This window comes from Pelodiscus sinensis, chromosome 22 (assembly GCF_049634645.1).
Source record: "Pelodiscus sinensis isolate JC-2024 chromosome 22, ASM4963464v1, whole genome shotgun sequence".
Lineage (NCBI taxonomy): Eukaryota > Metazoa > Chordata > Testudines > Trionychidae > Pelodiscus > Pelodiscus sinensis.
Window position 1 is genome coordinate 11124028 of NC_134732.1, and position 19950 is coordinate 11143977.

The window sequence follows — 19950 nt, forward strand, 5'->3', positions numbered from 1 at the left end:
CCTCCTTTACCTTCTCATACGGCTGCCTCAGCTCCTTTATTTTCACACAGCACTGCTGGGCATCCCTGGTGTATCCTTTCCCCCCTGTGCCCTTTGTGATCTTGGCATAGAGATCTGTGTTTCTTTTGGTTTATAGTTCTGTGAGAACAGATTCCTCTCCCCAGACAGCAATGAGGTCCAGGATCTCCTGCGCACTGCATGCTGGTGCTCGTCTGCTGACCATGGGTTCCTAGGGTCCGTATGCTGCCTGTTCAGAAGTCAGATCGCCATGCTGGCCACACAAGGAAATTATTTCCCGGGGCTTTTCCTGTTCATCTGGAGAGCAGCAGAGTTGAAAGTCCTGGCCAGAACAGTCACAGCGGAGCACTGTGGGACACCTCCCAGAGGCCAAGAACTTCAACTTTCACAGCACTGCATCAGCACTACTGTAAAATGGACCATGCAAGGTTGAATTCACCATTGCACCTCATGAAAAGCTGGAGTACCAAAAGTCAATTTTAACATCCCTTAAAGCCAGCAGGCTTGGTGGTATGGATTCATTGTTTAGAAATTTAACCTAATGTGGCTAAGTTCGACCTAACCTACCAGTGTAGACCAGGCCCAAGTCTGACAGCTCCCTAGTGGGGTAGATATGCACTCAGGGCAGCAGGCTGCAAACTGTGGGGCAGAACCCCATTTGAATGGGGTCTCCAGGACTAGCATTAGACTTGCTGGAGTTCCAGGCGAAAGCCTGAGCCCCAAAACCTGGAGCCAAATCCCTTGGGCTTTGGGCCTCCCTCCCAGGGCCGTGTAGTAATTTTTGTTTTCAGAAAGGGGTCACAGTGCAGCAAACCTAGGGAATGTTAGGGCAACCCAAAGACCACCAGATAGTTTCAGTGCTACTTTAATTCAGCGCCACTTCCCATCCTCCCCATTCCAACACTGCAGGGATAGCTGACTGTAAACCACAGGGTTTTGTGAAGAAACTCCATGTCCCATCGTCTGGAGGGAGCTTGTTGGCACACTGCATGGTGGGACTTATCTCCATGGGCCACATCTCTACACCAAGGACTAAGGCAGCCACAGGGTTCAAATTAAGCTTTGGCACGAGAAAGTGCAACTCCACTGTCGTCAGCAGAGCTGCAACCACTTACAACAGCAATGTATCTGTCACTAGGTGCAGCCCTTACACTCTTGGCAAGCTGGCAAACCAGCATCTCATTTGAGCAGGCTGATGCCTTCAATTGCTCTAGAATTCCCAGGACGAAGGTCAAACCTGCAAAGAGTTTATTCATTGCTCCTCATGCATGGTGCCCAGTGAAGCCCAGTATGCCCTCCGTCCCTAGACTTTCACACTTGAATAGCAGGGGGACGTAAGATTCCGATCTCCTCCCTCAGAGACTCCACTGTCTGCTCCCAGCGGTTCTCATAGTAGAAATTCAGGACACAGCTGGCATTGCGGCCACTCTGAACAGCCCAGGGAATAAGCTCTGTGGTCAAGATCTGCAACTTCCTGCAATAAAGGTGTGGAAAAGGCTTTACTTTCTTCCCTGGCAACACAATAATCCAATAGTCAAACACAAGACTACTATACACAGCAGCACACAAAACTACTATACACTCTAGAGCACCTTTCATCTGAGGGCCTCAAAGTGCTTGAGCAGAATTAATTGATTTAGTCTCATGACCCGCCCCCCATGAGCAGGTCAATCTCATTCTCCCCGTTTCATTTATGAAGTGGTTATGGTACAGAGAAGGGAAGGTCCAATTAGGATTCATGGCATAAATCAGACCTAGACAAGCAGCTTCATTCCTTTAGGGATGTTGGACAGGTCTTACGAGAGCTGTGATATTCTAATCTCCTTCCACACTAGGCCACCTCTGCCTATAAACATCTATGGAACACGAGTCCCCCTTTCCACTGGAAGACCCCATCACTTGCCGACAGGTCCCCTTTGTTGTCACAAGCCATTGCCACTTTATTTGGCAATCTTGGAGACACATATGGGGGAATCTCGTTAATAAGACTTTCAAGCCAGGCACAGGCCCCACAGGTTAAGGAGGTCATTGTGTAGACGACTACACAATTAACTGATTAGCTTAGGCTTGTAGGTTAATCTTGTAGACTACACACATTTCCCCTCCCTTTGCTGCCTCTGATACAAGGCGCGGGATGGGGAGGAGCCAGTGCCCTGAGGAGCTGACTTTAAAAGCTGGCTCCCCAAGAGCACTGGATCTGCCAACCTCCTTCCCCCTGCGCTGCTGCCTCAGAGGGGCAGCAGCGTGGAGGGTGAGAGGGGTATGCTGGAGCCAATATGTGTGGGAAGCCGGCTTTCAAGCAGGCTTCCCTCATGTGCTGGCTCTGTGGACCTACATCGCATGCTCCACGCCTTGCTGCCTCCTATAGAGGCAATGGGGTGGAGGTGGGGGGCAGGCAGGAGCTTGTGCTGGGGGAAGCTGACGTAAAAGCTCTGCCTCGCCCCCCCACACTGCTGCCTCTATCAGAGACAGCCGTGCGGGGGGGGGGGGGGGAGATCAGGGGAGGCTGTTGTGAAACAGCCTCTGTCTGTGGGGGGTATGAGTTCCCCATGGACAGAGGTTGCTCCGCATCCCATGGAACAGCCTCTGTCCATGAGGCGCGCGGACCCCCGGTGGACAAGGGATGCTGCCTCCCCGTGTTACTGCTTCTGTATCAGAGGCAGCAGCATGGTGCGGCAGGCAGCCAGTCTGCATGGAGAACAGCAGTGAGGAGTGGCAGGGGGCTCCCCTGGAGTGGGGCCAAGAGTGCACTGACTGCCAGTCCCACTCCTGGGGCCTATCAAATAATCGTGTAACTGCTAAGATTTCATGCGGTTACACGACTATTCAATTACACAATATCTAACACCTCCTACCACAGAAGCTGATCAACCTACCGGGCATTGAGACGAAGTGGGCCGAACACTGCTCCCAGGATGCACATGGGCAGGCCAGTCTGAACAGCTTCGAACCACTTCACTGCAACCTCCCCTGGAAGAAAGCCAGAGAAGACCCAGGAAAAGGAGAATTCCCTATGCAGATACCTGCCAAGCCAGAGTCATTGAGTTGCTGTATTTTTCATCCTCTCTTTCCTGGTGAATTATTTCCTCAGCTGCCTATCTGGACCATCATTCAGCTTTTACTAAGATTGTACACATTTCCTCTGGACTCTGGAAATAATCAGACCCTAAAACTTCCCAAGTAGGGTGACCAGATGTCCTGATATTATCGGATCCAATACAGGCAAGCATAATCACCCTCTCCCATCCTCCAAAGTCTCGTGATTTCCCACACTTGTTATCTGGTCACCCTATTCCTAGCTCCATAATCAACAGGTCAGACAGCTGTGCTGGATACAATTCAGGAATAACTGGGTTTGGCTCTGCGAGAGCTGTGGAAATGTTCTGTAACAATTTATGAATATTGTGTGTTGACCTGGTTATGGGATTGTTAACCCCACAGTTGATTGGTTTAGTTCAATGGGGTGGAGTGCTGGTAAAACAAACAGGAAGGAGAGAGAATGGATCCAAAGTAAGCAACTTTCCAGCACTGGAGGATTGTTAAGGAACAGTGGCTAAGGCGGTCTAGGAGACTGTCAGGAGATGGTAAGACAGGTGTGTTGTTTTACAACCTTTTTTCTTTAAACGCTTTGTTAAATAAACACTCCTCTGATTTAAAAGGCTGTCTGATCACTATTCACTTGTGGACACAGACTCCCAAAGGAAAATCCCACAGGCGTCTAATCTTGGTCAGACCAGCTTAACAAGAATGGTTGATCTACAAGGTGCTGTAGCCCAGAGCCTGATTAAAGAGGGGCAGATCTACAGATTTCCACCCTGGGACAGGTGAAGGCATGCAGCTGACTCTGGGAGGGGTGCCCTTAGAGACACCAGAAAGGGGGCAGAGGTCTAGCTGGCCCTGTAACCGTCACACACACAATGGAACAGATTCTCAAGTGCAGTCAATGGGTGTGTAACCTCATTGGTTTCACTGAAGCTAGCCTGATTTATATCAGCTGAGAATCTGTCTCTATTTCTGTTTTAACTGACAGTTTGTGACCCATCAGTTTCTCCATTTTGCCTGGATGATCCAGTAGAAACTGATCCAAAGCCCATTAGAATCAACAGTAAAGCTGTCACCAACTTCCATCAATACCGGATCCAGTCCTTAGGTCAGATTGATTTGTTTGTGAGGATCTTGCACACACACACACCCACCCAGACACTGGAAAAAGGAAGAGAAAACTTGACTATGAAAGAACAAAATCTGGCCAGGGAACTCAGGGGCTTGAAATCACTATTTCACATGGCTCTCTAATTTACACTGGTAGCCCAGGCTGGAGAGTATCTGGCCTTGATGGGTTTTTGCTGCCCACTTGTCTTATTTAGATTCTATAGAATCTCTAAGATTTCTTTTTTGAGGTATGTTTCTATGTGAAGAAAGCCTTTAAAGCATGACCGACGTGCAACCACTGGTCTTCTGTAATGCCCATGCCCACAATTAAAGTACATGATCTGGTCCTCTCCACAGAATGGGGCACGACCCTGCTGATGCAAGTACCCTTGCTCTCTTCAGACAAGGTTTGCTATTGGCTTGAATGGGAGCAGAATCGGGCCCTTACATTCTCTAGCCGACTTTGCTCACTCTGAAGGCCCCTTTCCGAGGTACTACAGAAGGTGTATCGCACTCCAGGTGTGAAACACAGACACCCTTTGACAGTAATCAATCAAACAAGCATTCATGCTGCAGTCCTAACATTGAGGTCTGTACAACAATAAAAAAGTGTAAGCTAAAAATGAAGGCTGTGATTTTCAAAGGAGTCTGAGGGAGTTAGCTACCAAAATCACATTATTATAATTATTATTGTATTGTTGTCAAGCAGTTGAGGAGCACAGAGCAGCTTGCACAGGTTTGTTATGGTTGGGTTGATTGCTGAGCCCTGAGCTGCAGGCATTCAATATTAATGCACACTCCTTCTCTAGCTCTTTTACTTCTCACCAGCAGATCACAAAGCACTTTACGAAGAGCAGTTGTGATCACTATCCCCATTAGACAGACAGGGAGATGGAGAGGCAGAGTGAAGTCACTTGCCCCAGGACACTTAGGAGGCTGGTAGCAGAACCAGGAACAGATTCCAGGTCTTCCAAATCCCATTCCAAAGGGCTCTATTTAACAGCAAGATTCACAACTCTGTAAACTCCTCAGTGGGACACAAAAAGATGGGGCTGGCTGGGTGAAGTAGGTCAAATGTCAGGCCACTCCCCTGCACATGCCTTTCTGAAATAAACATCTACCCTCTGGGAAGATGAAGCTCCTGCAAGGTCCTAAAGCCTTGTTTCGCTAACTGCAGGTCAGCAATTTCACTTGCTATTAAGACTATGCAGAGGAACAGACAAGAGCTTATTTGCAGATAAGAGCTCAACTAGAAGAGCTTTCTCCTCCCATCCTCTTCTCATGAATCCAAGCCACAGTTGCTCCAAGCGGCTTACGAAACAATCCACTCCTGCAGCTGTTCCCCTTGCACTGCCTATTTCGCCATCAGCCCTTGGAGGCTATGCCCACTCAATCTCTTCCTAGTCAGAAAGTAGGTGAAGGGTGAGGGCTCCCGGAGACGGAGGTTCTCTTTTTATCCACAGAGGAGTGGAGTGCAGACAGTAGCAAAGCATCCCCACACCTCCAGCTCCAATCAGGAGTTCAGGCTTTGGCCTCTCTGATAGGGCAGCCAACAAGGTGCCCAAGCTGCGCAGATGGGTTTTGTGATGTGGGCCTCTCCCCACAGGCAGCCTGACGGAGGCCTCCCCAGTTCATTTCACACAGCTGCGTGCTAGAGAATACCAACTTTCGGTCGCACCCAGTCTGAACTCACCAAGCATGTTGGTGGGCATGCCGAGGAGTGTGTGCATCAGGTCATGGACCTCACGGTACCGCTGGATCACATAAGCCAGCTCCTCATCGTCAACAAACTTGACCGGCATCCTGGTGTCTGGAGAGACCCTCTGCAAAATCAGAACATCCCTGGTTCACCTCCTGCTACCTGCCAGTTCAGGTTTCCATGATGATTCTTTAATAATAATCCCTGTCTCTTACATCGCCCTGTTCCTCAGGTGATCTTAAGGCATTTTACAAAGGAGATCAGAATTTAGCCCCATTTTACAGAAAGGGAAACAGAAGCAAAATGACTTGCCCCAGATCACCCAGCAGGCCACTGACAGAGCCAGGTGTCCTGAGTCTGAGTCTAGTGTTCTATTCACTAGGCTTGTTTATTTTCACCGGAGGCTTTATAGGCTCCCCTATCCACTTTCGCCCTTGCTGTACTCCCAGATGGCTCAGCACCTCTCCCCACCAGTCCATTTGTGCTTTTCTCACCAGATCGATGAGGTAAAGCCATCCATTGCCCCAAATGTCCTACTGCCTCTCAAGGGCTGCTAGGCTCCATACTCACATTGCTGTCCAAAAACCGGACATATTCTCGGCCAAACATTCCATCTGCCAGCCCCCGGAGCCCAGTTACATCCAGAGTGGAAAGCCGGATCCGAGGCCGCTCTCTGCAAATGAAAAAAAGACTGTCTGAGTCATTCCATCCTCAGCAACTCCCTACAGAAGCCGAGGAAACCATGGCCAGCTGCCCAGACAGCTGTATTGCTGGAATTCACATCCTTGGCAAGAGGGTTTTGCTAATGCCCTTCTCCACTGGCTTTCAAAGTCCTGCTCAAGCACCAATTTATCCTCCTTGCCTATTATTACATACCTGTGGGAAGCAGGGCAGTGAGCACAAAGAGCTTATAGGAACCATAGCATCAATAAAGCTGTTATCGCGCATTTCTATAGTGCCACTCATCCCTGAGCAGCCACCATTAAGGCACCAGAGAGGGGTATGTAGCACCATGCACAACAGTTGTGGTGGGAGAGGGGGAGGGGTAGCTTTGGCCAAGGGCTTCACAGACAAAGTGCCGTTGTTTGTACACTGCCCCATGAATCAGGCAGCTCTTCAGTGGAGAGAAAAATCTGTCCCAAATGTGGGCTTAATACCTGCTCCTGCTGAGCTGTTGGTGCTTTAATAGGTTCAGGGCCTATCACAGAACACAGCTAGAAACAAGACTCATACAGCAAAAGGCACACTTCCCAGGATCTCTCTGATTTTCAGTGAAGATATTTAATAGGAGGGATGATTCAAAGCACTAAAAGGCCAATAAAATACTAGCTTTGGTTTCTGGGTGAAACTTCTCATGTGTACAGGCTTGAACTAAGCACCCTCATATTCACCAGACAAGGATTAAGGGGCATTTAAGTTGTGTCTAGGCCTAATTAATGGAAATTCCGAGAATTGAAATACATACATTTCCCCTTCTTCTCTGTCTGTGCATCTGACAGTTTTCAGTTTCACTGCTTGGCTGACATGTAGCTGCACTTCCTGCCTGATGCCCTACTGTTAAGTATTTAGTATTTGCATTGCAGGAGCACCCAGAAGCCCCAACCAGAATTAGGACTACACTGTACCAGAAGCGCTGCAAACACGGAGCAAAAGGCAGCCTCTGATCCCAGCAGTTTACACTATACTTAAGAAGTAGGTGTAACCATAATCAGAAAGAACAGGAAAGGGAGGACAAAGGAAACAGTAACAGGAATGAGAGGAGAGGCTGGCAGTTTCCTATAAGCATCACAGCACAAGTGGGTCTTAAGGAGGGATCTGACGGAGAGGCTTAGTCTACTTCCAAACTAGTGTGGGGAGGAGATCTCTAGTGTAGGGGGTGGTACAGAAGAAAGCAAACAGATGTTTGTGGGAGAAAGGGAAAAACCAGTGATGGAGGCTGCATTGTTGGCAGACTGATGGAATAAGATCTAGCAGCAGGAACAGGGGGCAGGAGATGCCATCACCCTCATGAACTGCTGGGGAGGGAAGCTCACATGCGTGCACTTCCCCACACCTTGAAGAGCGTGTTCACCAATACAGCAGCAGCAGAGCTGAAACTGACAAGGAAGTGGGCAGGCCTGCACACCTGAAGTAAGAATGTGCCTAAAGGTGTTTATTGCTGTTCCTGGACTTGTCAGAAAAGACCATTCTGAACATCAGAAGGGGAGCAGAAAACCCTGTCCCTCTAAGAATGATTCCAAGAGTCCCCCCCTTGGAAACATGAGCCTGTACTGCCTGCCCAGAGTGTGCTGACTAGGTACAATTGCTCCTGACAGCCTGTGGCAGGGAAGGAGACAAGTTTAAGAGGCAGCTAGGTAAGATGGACAACGACGCACTCTAGGATCTGATAACCTTCCGGGTCGTGTCTCATTCTGTCCCTCAGGTTCTGCAGGGCTACAGAACCGGTTGTCTCACCCAGGACTGCCACCATATCTGAAAAAAGAGGGAAAGAGAGAGTAAGGCTGGGAAACTGATAATAAAAGACCAGCAAACAAACAGACTGTCTGGCTGAGAATGAAAATCCTAAGGACACAAAGCAACAGGGCTAACAACTTTTAGATACTTATGTGGCCATCATCACTGCAATGTCCAAGCACCTCAGAATCATGAATGCATTTACCCTCACAGCACTCCTGCGGGGTAGAGAAGTTCTATTATCCCACATGGGGAACTGAGGCAGAGAGAGACAACGTGACTTGCTGGAGGTTAATCAGAACATCTGTGGTGAAGCACCCTAACCAGGAGTGAATGTGGACTCCAGGATTTACTGATACACCCTGCCCTTGGATCCTTAGCAGGGTGTGTGTGTGTGAGGCTCTGGGCCCCCAGAAGGGGCAGGATCTCAGGCGGAAGGTGCAAGGCTGGGAGCAGATCCCCTCCCCAACAGCCAGTCCTTTATGGCCGGCAGCCTGGAATCCCAGGGCTGCCCTGGTGGAAGCTGGGAGCCCCAGAGCTCCGGTGGCAATTTGCCACAGTGGCCAGGAGCCTCAGGCCCTTTTAAATCATTGAGCTCCAGCGCAGCTGCTCCTTTTGCTCCCCCCATCAGCAGCCCTGCCGATAGAGCCAGGCAATAGGGATGTTAAATTTTGCTTAATCAACTAATTGACTAATTAATGGATAGCCCTGCTGTGGCTCTGCCTTTTAAATGTATTAAGAGCCTGTCTTTTTAAACACAAAAAGGCTGGAGTGCCGTGGGGAGGACCCGGCGCGAGCTCGGAATCAGCTGTCCCGGATTGCACCAGGAACCCCCTGCTGCACTTCTGATTATTAAATGTATTAAGAGTTGGTAGGCTCTTAATACATTTAAAAAGCAGAGGCACAGCATCTGGGATTGGGCCCCCAATTGGGGCCCAACGCCCATCTGTCCACAGCGTCAAAACACTCCTGCACCCCCCACGCACACCAAACCCGAGCTCATCAATCACCTAAACCCCCTGCCCTGAGCCCGTCATACCAACACATCCCCAGTTCCCTGCCATAAAACTTCTGCACCACACCCATACCCCACACTGTGGCCTGGGTCCATCATTCATCCCTGCCCTGAGCCCCTCATGCAACCCAACCCAGACGCCTGCACCCCCACATCCCAAGCCATAAGATTGACAGAAGACAGCCTGAATGCCTGCATGCATGACCAGTTATGATGTAAACTTCAAAGAAATGTGTGAAAAGATGCAGCAGCAGAAGTCCCATTAAATATGTCAATTATCAATTATATTAAGTTGTATATTTTCAGTCATGCAAATGGGCATTCTGATACAGCTCCTTGTTGACCACTTGTTCTGAATTTTGATGTAGTTTGGCTCTTTGGTTGAAAAGGTTGCCGACCCCTGGTTTAGTGGTTAGGGTCAGAAGTGAAAGTGGGCAGCTGACTCCCGGCTCGTGCCTAGTCCCTGCTACCCCCCTGCCTGCCACGGAGATGGTGGTGGTGGGGAACTGGCTTTTAAGCTGGCTCCCCCCAGCACTGGCTCCTGCTCCCACACCTGGCTGCAGGGAATCGACTAGTCTAGACACTAGTCAACTGTCCCATAAGCTTTTGTTCATCAGATAGTCGACTAGTCGCTTACATCCCTACCCGGCAATGCTTCCGTAGCAGTGTTTTAATGTGGCTGCTCCTTTGCCCCCGGCAAATGGGGCAGTGAAGCACTGCTGCAGCAGCACTACCAGAACCTACTAGAGGGCTCACCTACACAGGGGCGAGCAAAATGTGGGCTGTGTGCAGGCCCCTACCGGCAGCCGGTTCTTACTGGTGTGCCACAGCTGCCCACTTTCACTTCTGACACTTCTTTTGGGTCCTGCATGGTGGTGTTCAAGATGTTTAAGTGCTGATAAATATCTGCTAAGTAGACTAGTTTCAGCAGCCATTTTGTATCTTCAAGAAAGTCAGAAAAACTGACTTTATTATCTTTGAAGAAAAGCAGTAGTTCCTCTCAAATACCCTTGTTAAAACTTTCCCTCTTGAAAGCCATCTAACATCGGTGCGTAGAAGGAGAGCACATGGTCTTTTTGCATATTTTCACAGAGCTTTGCAAACATGCGTGACTTAAGAGGGCGCTGCTTTATAAAACTGACCATGTTCACAGCTACTTCAAGGACTTGTTTTAAATCCTCCCCAATAGTTTTTGAAACAAGAACTTCCCGGTGCAGGAAGCAGTGGGTCGTTATGACATCAGGGTTTTTTTCTTTGACGAGTGTAACAAAGCCTTTTATTGAGCCAATCATTGAGGGGACACCATCAGTGCAAATTCCAATACACTGGCTCCATGACAAACCACAGGATTCCAAATAAGACGACAAGATGTTGAAAATGTCTTGACCTTTGGTCATTTCAGGCAGCTCTTTACAACAACAAAAATTTTCCATTATTTCACCTTCATTTTCAAATCGTACAAATGCCAACAGCTGAGCTTTACTTGTTATGTCTGTTGACTCGTCGACTTGGAGAGCAAAGTTAGTAATTTTTGGTATTTCAGACAAGACATCTTCAATATTGTGTGACATGTCATCCACATGCCTACTAATAGTATTATTAGAAACAGGAACTTTTAGACAATTTCACATTCAGCCTCTTTGCCTATCATTGTACTCACTATTATTTTACAAGCAGGCATTATTAGGCTTTCAGCAATAGTGTGACTTCATTTTTTGTGCAACTAGCTCAGCTACTAAATAGCTTGCTTCTTGATCCTTTTCATTGATAGTTACCTTCTTCTCAAAAACTTTACGTTATTTTCCTTGTGAATCCAAAAGTCGTTGAAAGTAATCAACTGTTTTATTTGACAAGTGGCTATGGTTAGTAGTGAAGTGTCGATTTAACGTGGCCAGGGCCATAGCTGTGTTAGTTAGTTTTTTCCCCACAAACAATGCACAATGGAACAGGGCAATTTTCGTCTCCAGTCCATGTAAAACCCATGGCCAAGTAACTGTCATTGTAAAGGCAATTTTTTTTAATATCAGTCACTTCTCTTCCTGTTTCACTCGTACTTGGCTTTGATCATTTTGATTCATTTTCTCTTTCCTTTCCTTCACTTCTTTTCATATACTTCCAAATTTTTTTTATTTTTGACGGCCGTATGAAAATACTGTTACATAGGTGAGACTTTAGATACATGAAAACAACCACAGTTTCAGTAAAAACGTTAATTACAAAACTGTGCAAAGACTACAAATCTACAAAATAGCGAACGAGGATAATGTGCACTAGAAAAGACTAGAAACACGGAGACTTCTGGGAAGCAGAAGGGCAGGCACAATACAACTAAATATAACCTTAGATATGAACTGACTAAAACAAAACAAAGAGGCAGTTGGTAGCATATGAAGATTACTCCAGTATTGCCAATTGCTGGACAAAAATTCCCGCGATATTTCGAGGGATATTTGGAATTGTTTGTGGTATTTCAAAATTTGTATTTATTCCACGATTTCTCGTGGAACCCCAAGGTTCCGCAGAATCCTGGTTGGGAAACACTGTCCTACACAAAAGGTTTCAACATTGTCTTTATTTATGGTGGGAATGGGGAACCTTTTTTGGGTCGGGGGCCACTGAGTTTGGGTGAAGGAGGCAGTTGTGACCTGAGGCACGGGATTGGGGTGCAGGGGTTTGGACTGTGACCTAGGGCAGGACGGGGCTGTGACTTAGGGCAGGGGACTGAGGTGCAAGGGGGGTGCAGAGGTTTGGACTGTGACCTAGGGTGGGGGATTACAGTGCAGGGGTTTGGACTGTGACCAGTGTTCCCGCTAAACTTTGGGGCAGCACAGCTTCACAGGTGATTAATCAGCACTGCCTAGTCAGAGGCTCAGGGCTCCATGCAGGGAGCTGACCTACTGGGCCGGGCTGAATAATCACTCATGAAGCTGTGCTGCCACCCAGCTTAGAAGCAACACTGATTGTGACCTACAGCAGGGGACTGGGGTTTTGATTGTGATCTAAGGCAGGGGTTACAGTGCAGGAGTTTGGATTGTGACCTAGGGCAGAAGGGGATTGTGATGTGGGGCAGGGGATTGGGCGAGGGTTTCAGTGGGGGTATAGTCTCAGGAGGGGGGCAGAGGGTTTGGCTTAAGTGGGATAAGGTGTAGGAGGGGGCAGAAAAATGTGGGGGAAGGAGCGGGGTGCCAGAGGCAGGCTCTGGCTGGGAGTCTTAGCAGTGAGACTCCAGAGCAGCAGCCCAACACGTTTCTCAGGAGCCTCCCCTTCCTGCACAAGCTGCATGGCCATGTGCTCTGTGAATAAGAGCCTGGGGGAGGGGGAAAAGATTGGAGGCAGACTGGTGCTTCATGCGCTGCCTGTTCTTGAAAGAGGATTGTGCTAAGGGCGGGAGCAGCCATGAAGCACCACTCCACTCCCCTTCCCAGCTCAGTTTGTGGAACACAAACTGCCCCACAGCCGCTTTTCTGAGTGGCGTGTGGGGGCGGGGCAAGCAGGGGAATCTGAGTAGGGGCTCACTGCTGCGTCTGCAGGTTGGATTGTTTTGCCCAGGCCAGCTGCAGCACCAGTGCAGGCTCCCTGCTGCGGAGAGAATAAGGGAGGGCTGGCTTGAGCTTTAAAAGAGCCATATCTGGCTCCCTAGTGAGTCGTATTTGGCTAGCAAGCCACAGATTGCCAACCCTTGCACTAAACCATCCTCCAGTTTTTGGGGTTTACACTGCCATGCGGCTAGTCACAGGAGCTGCACAGACAGGGCTCTGGAGGTCAGGAGCGAGGTGCGGTGCCAGAGCTATGGATGGGGTCTGGGACGGGACAACAGGGAGTGCTTCAGATTGAAAGTGAGGTTAGCAGAACTGGGAAGTTTGGAGTGACAAGGGATGAGGAATGAGATGTTTTAACAGAGATGTGCAGGAACTGTCTCACTGTCTGCATTACAGATGTCTCTGTGTGCCAGCCTCAGCCTCTCAGTCTCTTAAACACTAACGTTCTCTCCCAAAGTATAGAGTGGGGAATTAAAAGAGTGAAAATCCCCATGGAAACTCCTAACAGAAACACAAATATGGTTCTTGGGCTGGGAAGGAAATACAGTCTCAGTGAACGTGGAGATCACAGCTGAATAAACGCTGCAGAGTTCAGCTTACCGTGCCGATAGGGATTGTAGAGAGCCATAAATGCTGAGCCAGTAGTCAAGAGGGCTTTCTGCAGAGGGCTGGTGGGGATGTGCCCTGGGTACAGCTGGTGATACCTCTCTTCATCCCCATGTTGTTCTGCAGTCGCTGACAGGTCAGTGTGAGGCAGTTGATATTCCCTGACTGCAAAACATAGCCACACCAGTGCTGTGAGTTAGCAGGAGAATACAACATAGCTCAAAGACAAAACAGTGCCTATATGTCAAATTGTCTTCTTTTGTATACAAGGCCCTTTTGATCGCTGGCATCTATAGTATTACCATAACCCACGATTTGCAACTATACTCCATTATAAACACACTAGCCAATTAGCCCGTCATAAGATGGGATTTTCAGGTCTCTCCTCCACGTCGGTCTTTTCTCCTGAGCCTCTGGTCTCTCGCTCCATCTCTCTCTCCTCCTCCTACTGCCTCCCCCCCCTTTCAGCTCTCCTCTGCCTTCTGCCTCTCTCTCTTCTCCTCCTCCTCCTCCCTCTCACTCTCCTTTTCTCTTCTCCTCCTTCTCCTGCCTCTCACTCTCTCTTTGCTCTCCTCTGTCTCTGTCGGGGATGCACGCTCGTCCAGGCCCCACCCTTAGGTGTGTACGTCATCGCCCCGCTCCCCTTCGCCTCCCGCCATGGCACTCGGCTGAGTTCTGCGCTGCTCAGTTGGGCCGCCATGTGGGAGCAAACGGCGCAAACAGCCTCTCTCTCTCTTCTCCTCCTCCTACCTTGCCCTCTCTCTCTCTCTCAGCTCTCGTCCGCCTCCTGCCTCTCTCTTGGTCTCTCTCTCTCTCTTCTCCCCCTCCGCCTCTCACTCTGTGTTTCTCTTCTCCTCCTCCTCCTGCGTCTCTCTCACTCTCCTCTGCCTCCTCCATGTCCTCTGTGTCTGCTCCGCTTTCCTCCTTTTGAATCCGGCGCCCTTTCCTGATGTCAGAGACGCATGCTCATCCAGGCCCCGCGCCCTGGCTGTTCCCTCTGGGTGGCGCTGTTGCCTCCCGCCATGGCGCTCGGCTGACTTCTGCGCCGCTCAGCTGGGCCGCCGTGGGGAAGCAAGCGGCCGTTTGGGCCCTGCACTCCCCATGCAGCACGGGCCGCCCAGAGGGAATAGCTAGCATTTCAGCAACAGCGCCGTCCAGAGGGAACAGCCAACATTTCAGGCAATAGTGCCGCCCAGAGGGAACAGCCAACATTTCAGCAACAGCAACATCCAGAGGCAATAGCCAGCATTTCAGCATTACAGACTCTCAGACACTGGGCTACTATACATATAAGCACATAAGCTTGGGAGTTCCCGGGCAGGGGGAGAAAGGGTTGGAGCTGTGGCTAGGATCTCACCATCTTGAGCAATAAAAGCTACTGCACAGTCACTGCTACTGTTTTGCTAACATGGAATATACTCTCAGTGTAAAAACAGAAAACAAGACAGAGCTGTAACAATAGAGACCAGAACACAAGGGGCGCTGTGGGTTAGGCTTGAGGTGCAGTGGAGAGTTTGAGGCAGGTGGCTTGAAGGGGAATAACAAAACATGTTGCCAGGAGTGCTGTGCATTGGGAAACCTGGAAGAAAGAGGACGTAGAGAACACTGCAGATCAGGTCTTGGGTGCCTTACTGGCAGAGCTGTTGGAGGAACAGCACTGGGACAGCAGGGGATGCTGCTCAGATCCACTGGCAGGCGGGCGGGGCTCAGGCGGAGGGGGGGTGCTGCAGGCCAGGTGCGTTGGGGAAGGGGTCTAGCAGGAAATGCGAAGCTGCCGCCTTCCCATGGGCACCAAAACGGAGCCCGCACTCGGCCCCCGCCTCGGAGCGGCCACTTGCCTATGGAGGCCGGCGAACCTAGGGTCAGCTGCCGCGGAGCCCGCCGCAGCGAGCCCGGAGCCCGCCGCAGCCAGCCCCACATACGCGCCCTGCCCAGTCCGCAGATCAGCATCCGGGCAGCGGCGGCCACCGGACCAGAGCGCGGGGCCTTCTCCCCGGCAGCCAGGAAACCACGTGGGCGCCGGGCCCCGCCGCAGCCCCGGTGGATCATGGGCTCGGGGAGGGGCCGCGCTGGGCTGACCGAGCCAGCTGCGCTGCGAGCCCGGAGTTCGCGCCCCTCGCCCGCGCTGAGCTCGCCGGGCGCTGCACGGTCAGCGACTGGCAAAGCTGCGGGGCAGGGGAGGCTGCGGGTGAACCCAGGGCGCCAGTGCCGCCCTCTCCCGTTCTGCTGCCGGGGGCGAGGCCCAGCCCCGCACGTGGTAGGGGAGGAGGTACCCGGGGATGACGCATCTTCTCCTTCCCCACCCTGCTGCCAGCAATTGGCCTGTGGTCCCACTCTGCCATCCCGCGCTACGGGGGGGGGGTGTCAGCCCACGACGGGGAATGCGGGGCGCGCCAAGCAGCAGACCTGCCGGGCCCAGGTTCTCACTGGCTCCGAGACCCTTTCATGCCCCCTGCGGATGGGTGCCCTTCTTGGCCGCTCTTACCAGCGGGGGATCAGAGCAGCCTCCCGTTCCCAACACTCCCCGGAACGGGCGCGCCTCGCAGCGCGTGCTCCCGAGGGGGAGCTGTTTCCGGTGACACAGTCGGCGGAAGCGCATGGCGGCGCTCGTCGGGGGAGCGGTGTGATTGCTGCACCCGCACGGCGGTGATTTCCGTCCGCCACAGCCATGGCTGTCAGGAAGGCAGCTTGGAGCGGGCTCAACGGACTCTTCACCGTGTACAAACCGTCCGGGGTGGCCTCGCTCAGGGTGCGGGACAGCGTGGAGACCCTGCTCCTGAAAGGTGAGGCGAGCCCCGGCCCCTTAGTCCAGGGCCTGTAGTTCCTCCTCCGCGCCGAGGATGGAGGGCGACGCCTCCCACGGGACTTCCCCCTAGCGGGGGTGGGGCGGGCATTCGGGAAGGTCGCTCCTCACTGGGGGGGGGGGGGAGGAGATTTCCAATTTGCCCCCCCCCCTTTGATTTAGGGCGGTGGGTCTCAACCAGGAGGCCCCAGAGGTTTTTGGGTCCATCAAGTCACCTAGGTATTTGCCTTGTTTAAAATATTTTTACCTCGCCTCTATTTAAAATATTGGAGGCGGCCGACACAATTTTAAAGCATGATATAGATATATAAAAAGTAAATTTTACAACGGGCTACATGAAAAGCACTGGCAGAGTCAGTCCACGCTCACCGCAGCAATGTGCTTCCATTGCTCGCTCTATTACATATTTGAGAGAGTTTGTCTGTTTGTTCAATAACTCCTCTTACATGTAGAATAGTGATAGAAATGTAGCCATGTTAGTCTGGGGTAGTTGAAGCAAAATGCAGGACAATGTAGCACTTTAAAGACTAACAAGATGGTTTATTAGATGATGAGCTTTCGTGGGCCAGAGGAACACTGCATTTGTTATGCGGCTTCCTCTTATCTTAACTTTAAAGCAAGGGCAGCTTGGATGTGCCTAGAGTGGGGTTGTGGTTCAAAATCATACAGAAAAGAGACAAAATCAGCAAGCAGGTGAAAGGAGGTGGCTGGGGCATAACCCCTCCATCTGGGATTGCCCCAGCCCGGAGTTGCCTACTGTCCAGCATCCTTTGGGGAGGGCTTTAGCCCCTCCCCCCCATTCCTATAGGACAGGGTTCTCCAACCTTTTTAAGCATGAGATCCCTTTTTGAATTTAAGTGGAATCCAGGATCTACCTCAAACCCAAACACGCTGGCCCTGCCTCCTTTGTGCCCCTTCTCTGAGGCCCCGCCCCTGCTCACTCCATCCTCCCCCATCCTTCCTCACTTTCACCAGGCTGGGGCAGCGGGTTAGGGTGCAAGCTTTGGTCTTGGATTAAGGGATCTGGAGTGTGAGAGGGGCTCTGAGCTGAGTTTGGGGCAGGTAGTTGGAATACCTGAGAGGATTCTAGGTGCAGGCTCTGGGTGGGTGTTTGGATGCAGGGGTGCTCGGGGCTAGGGCAGAGGCTTGGGGTGTAGGAGGGGGTTCATAACTGTGATAGGGTTTTGGGATGTGGGGTCCGACTGAGGGGGCACCGCTTATCTCAGGTGGCTCCTGGGTGGTGGTGCAGTGGGGCTAAGGCAGGCTCACCCCTGCTCTGGTCCCGCACCACTCCCTGAAGCAGCCAGCAAACTCCATCCCAAGTCCTGTTGTGCCCCCCACTCTGGAGATAGGATACAGAGTGGGGGAGGGAGCACCTTGATATCAGCATCTCTCCTCTCCCTTCCCTGCCCTGCACAGCAAGCAGGAGGCTGCTAAGGATGGGGGGAGGTAGCTCCAAGGCAAAGGGCAGGAGGTGTGCAACTTTTTGAGGAGGGGCAGTTGAAGTGCTGACATTTGATAGCCTCTTGGCCAAACCAGTCAGGCTCACGTGTCACAGGCTCCAAGATCTACCAGTAGATCTATTGGTTGGTGATCACTGCTATAGGACTATTGCTGGCTGTTCCCCTTCATCAGGGAGCAAGGGGAGAGTGCACAGTATGCCGCATTTCTCACTGTGGCTAGGGAATGCATGGGGTAGATGAACCTGCCCCACCTGGGGAACATGCACTTCTCCCATGGCTATGCCTACTGGAGCTATAGTGGTCATGGACAGGCACTTCTCACTTGGCCCCAAGTTACTGCAGTGAGAGAGGGCTTGGGTTGTCCTCTCTCCCAGGGGCAGCCTGCATACTGAACCCCTCATCCCCAGCCTTACTTCAAAGCAATGATTTAAATGAATCTTGTACATTTTCATTTTATTTTCCAACAAACAAAAATTCATTGAGTTAAGGACCAGAGCAATGCTGGGTAAATCTTCTAGTATATCATATCATGAAATGTAAGTACAATATTTGTAGTCCAATTCATTTATTTTTATAATTATATGGTAAAAATGAGAAAATAAGCACTTCTTCAATCATAGCATGCTGTAACACTTGTATTTTCAAGTCTAATTTTATAGGCAAGTAGTTTTTAAGTGAGTTGAAATTTGGGGGTGTGCAAGACAAATCACACTCCTGAACAGGGTTAAGTAGCATGAAAAGATTGAGAGCCTCTGATTTAGGGAATTCTGAGAAGATCAAGTGCCCCCTCTGCTTTCCTTCAGCTCCAAACTGTCTTCCCACCAATATGCTGCAACTGCATCCCTAACAACATAACTAGTTGTAGAATGGATAAGCATTTGGATAGGGGCTATCTTTCAGTTGACAGTGTCGTCCTTTTCTCTACACCTTCAGGCAACTTGGCCTAGTGTTAATGGTTCAGGCCATGGTTAGCTTGTGTTAGCGCATATAGTCCTGGCCTTTCTAAAAGCCTGAAGGAACTTATGTTGGTTTGCTGCTTGTGATGACCCATGTTCAGAAGCTCTAGAATGAGCCTTGTGAGAGTTCATTTGAAAACTGAGGCCCCATCATAGAGAGAATAAAGCAAAAAGCATGTCTCACAGTTTGGTAAAAATGACTATTAGTCATTGTATGACACACATCCTGGTCGAGACGAATATTGTTAGAAAAGAAAAATATCAGGCTTGAGAGAGCCATTGTAGAGGCCAATCTCTATCTCCGACCTCTAGGCTGGAAATCCCTTAAGACATATTTTTTAAAATGTGGAATCCCTTCTCTTTGCTGAATATGCTATATCCATGTCTACTCATCAAGGAGGAATTTGCATTGCAGCCCCTAGGAGGACTTAGATTCCTTTCAAACACAAAAGAGATGGCATATTGTCCCACTCACCACCTTTCAGGGATTGTGAAGATGCTGCTTCCTGACATGGAAAATGGAACTTGTACATAGCTCTGAAGGACTGTAATCATGAGCCAAAGACACTTGAGCCTTCTCTGCACACGCAAATGGTGCCACTTTAGATAAATGGTAATACTCCTTCTGCTATGAGGAGGGGAATAAGCTGTACTGGTATAAAGCACCTTTATACTGGTGTAACTGCATCCACACAAGATGTAGTAATGGTAGTTATTTCCATAAAAAAATCACATTCCTAACCAAAACAATTATACTGGTACTAAATCTGTGTGTGTAGACCAGGCTTTAAAGAGAGAGGCTGTGTCTACATTAGCACCCCTTTCCGGAAAAGGGATGCTAATGTAGACTTTGGAATAGGCAAATCCGCGGGGGACTTAAATATCCCCGCGGCATTTGCATTAACATGGCTGCCGCTTTTTTCCGGCTTGGGAAAAAGCCGGAGAAAAGCACCAGTCTCGACGTTATTCTCCGGAAAATAAAGCCTTTTCCGGAGGATTTCTTATTACTACTTTCAAGGATGGGTCACTCAAAATTGCCCTACTCTTTTTCTTTTTTTTAAAAGCAGGTGGTGCCGACCACTATGAGACTACTCAGGGGACCCTTCCTCTGACCCTTTATGGCCATTCTTATGTTACAGTATTCATCATACTGTTCCCATCTACACATACAACTATATGTTTTTTGTTGAATTAACTTTCAAGTAGGAATAAGAAATCCTCTGGAAAAGGCTTTATTTTCCGGAG

General features: G+C 50.1%; 2 protein-coding genes across 3 annotated transcripts in view; one reads left to right on the forward strand and one right to left on the reverse strand.

The window, feature by feature from the left end:
- The window catches only part of TRUB2 (TruB pseudouridine synthase family member 2), a 51370-nt gene that overhangs the window by 20000 nt on the left and 11420 nt on the right, over window positions 1-19950 (forward strand). Inside the window, exon 1 of one of the 2 annotated variants that reach the window (XM_014571498.2) lies at window positions 15974-16266. The exons of the other annotated variant lie outside the window; for it this stretch is intronic. Within the exon in view, the coding sequence (XP_014426984.1) occupies window positions 16152-16266 (115 nt within the window). The 5' untranslated portion in view covers window positions 15974-16151. Of the gene's footprint in view, window positions 1-15973; window positions 16267-19950 lie in introns of those variants that run through there. 2 annotated transcript variants of the gene reach the window in all.
- On the reverse strand, window positions 6-15761 carry COQ4 (coenzyme Q4). Its single transcript, XM_075905885.1, has 7 exons — window positions 15322-15761; window positions 13478-13648; window positions 8245-8341; window positions 6440-6542; window positions 5864-5993; window positions 2895-2988; window positions 6-1492 (listed from the first exon to the last, which is right to left on the reverse strand). The coding sequence occupies exons 1-7, from the start codon at window positions 15530-15532 to the stop codon at window positions 1330-1332; spliced, it is 969 nt and encodes a 322-aa protein (XP_075762000.1). The 5' UTR covers window positions 15533-15761; the 3' UTR covers window positions 6-1329.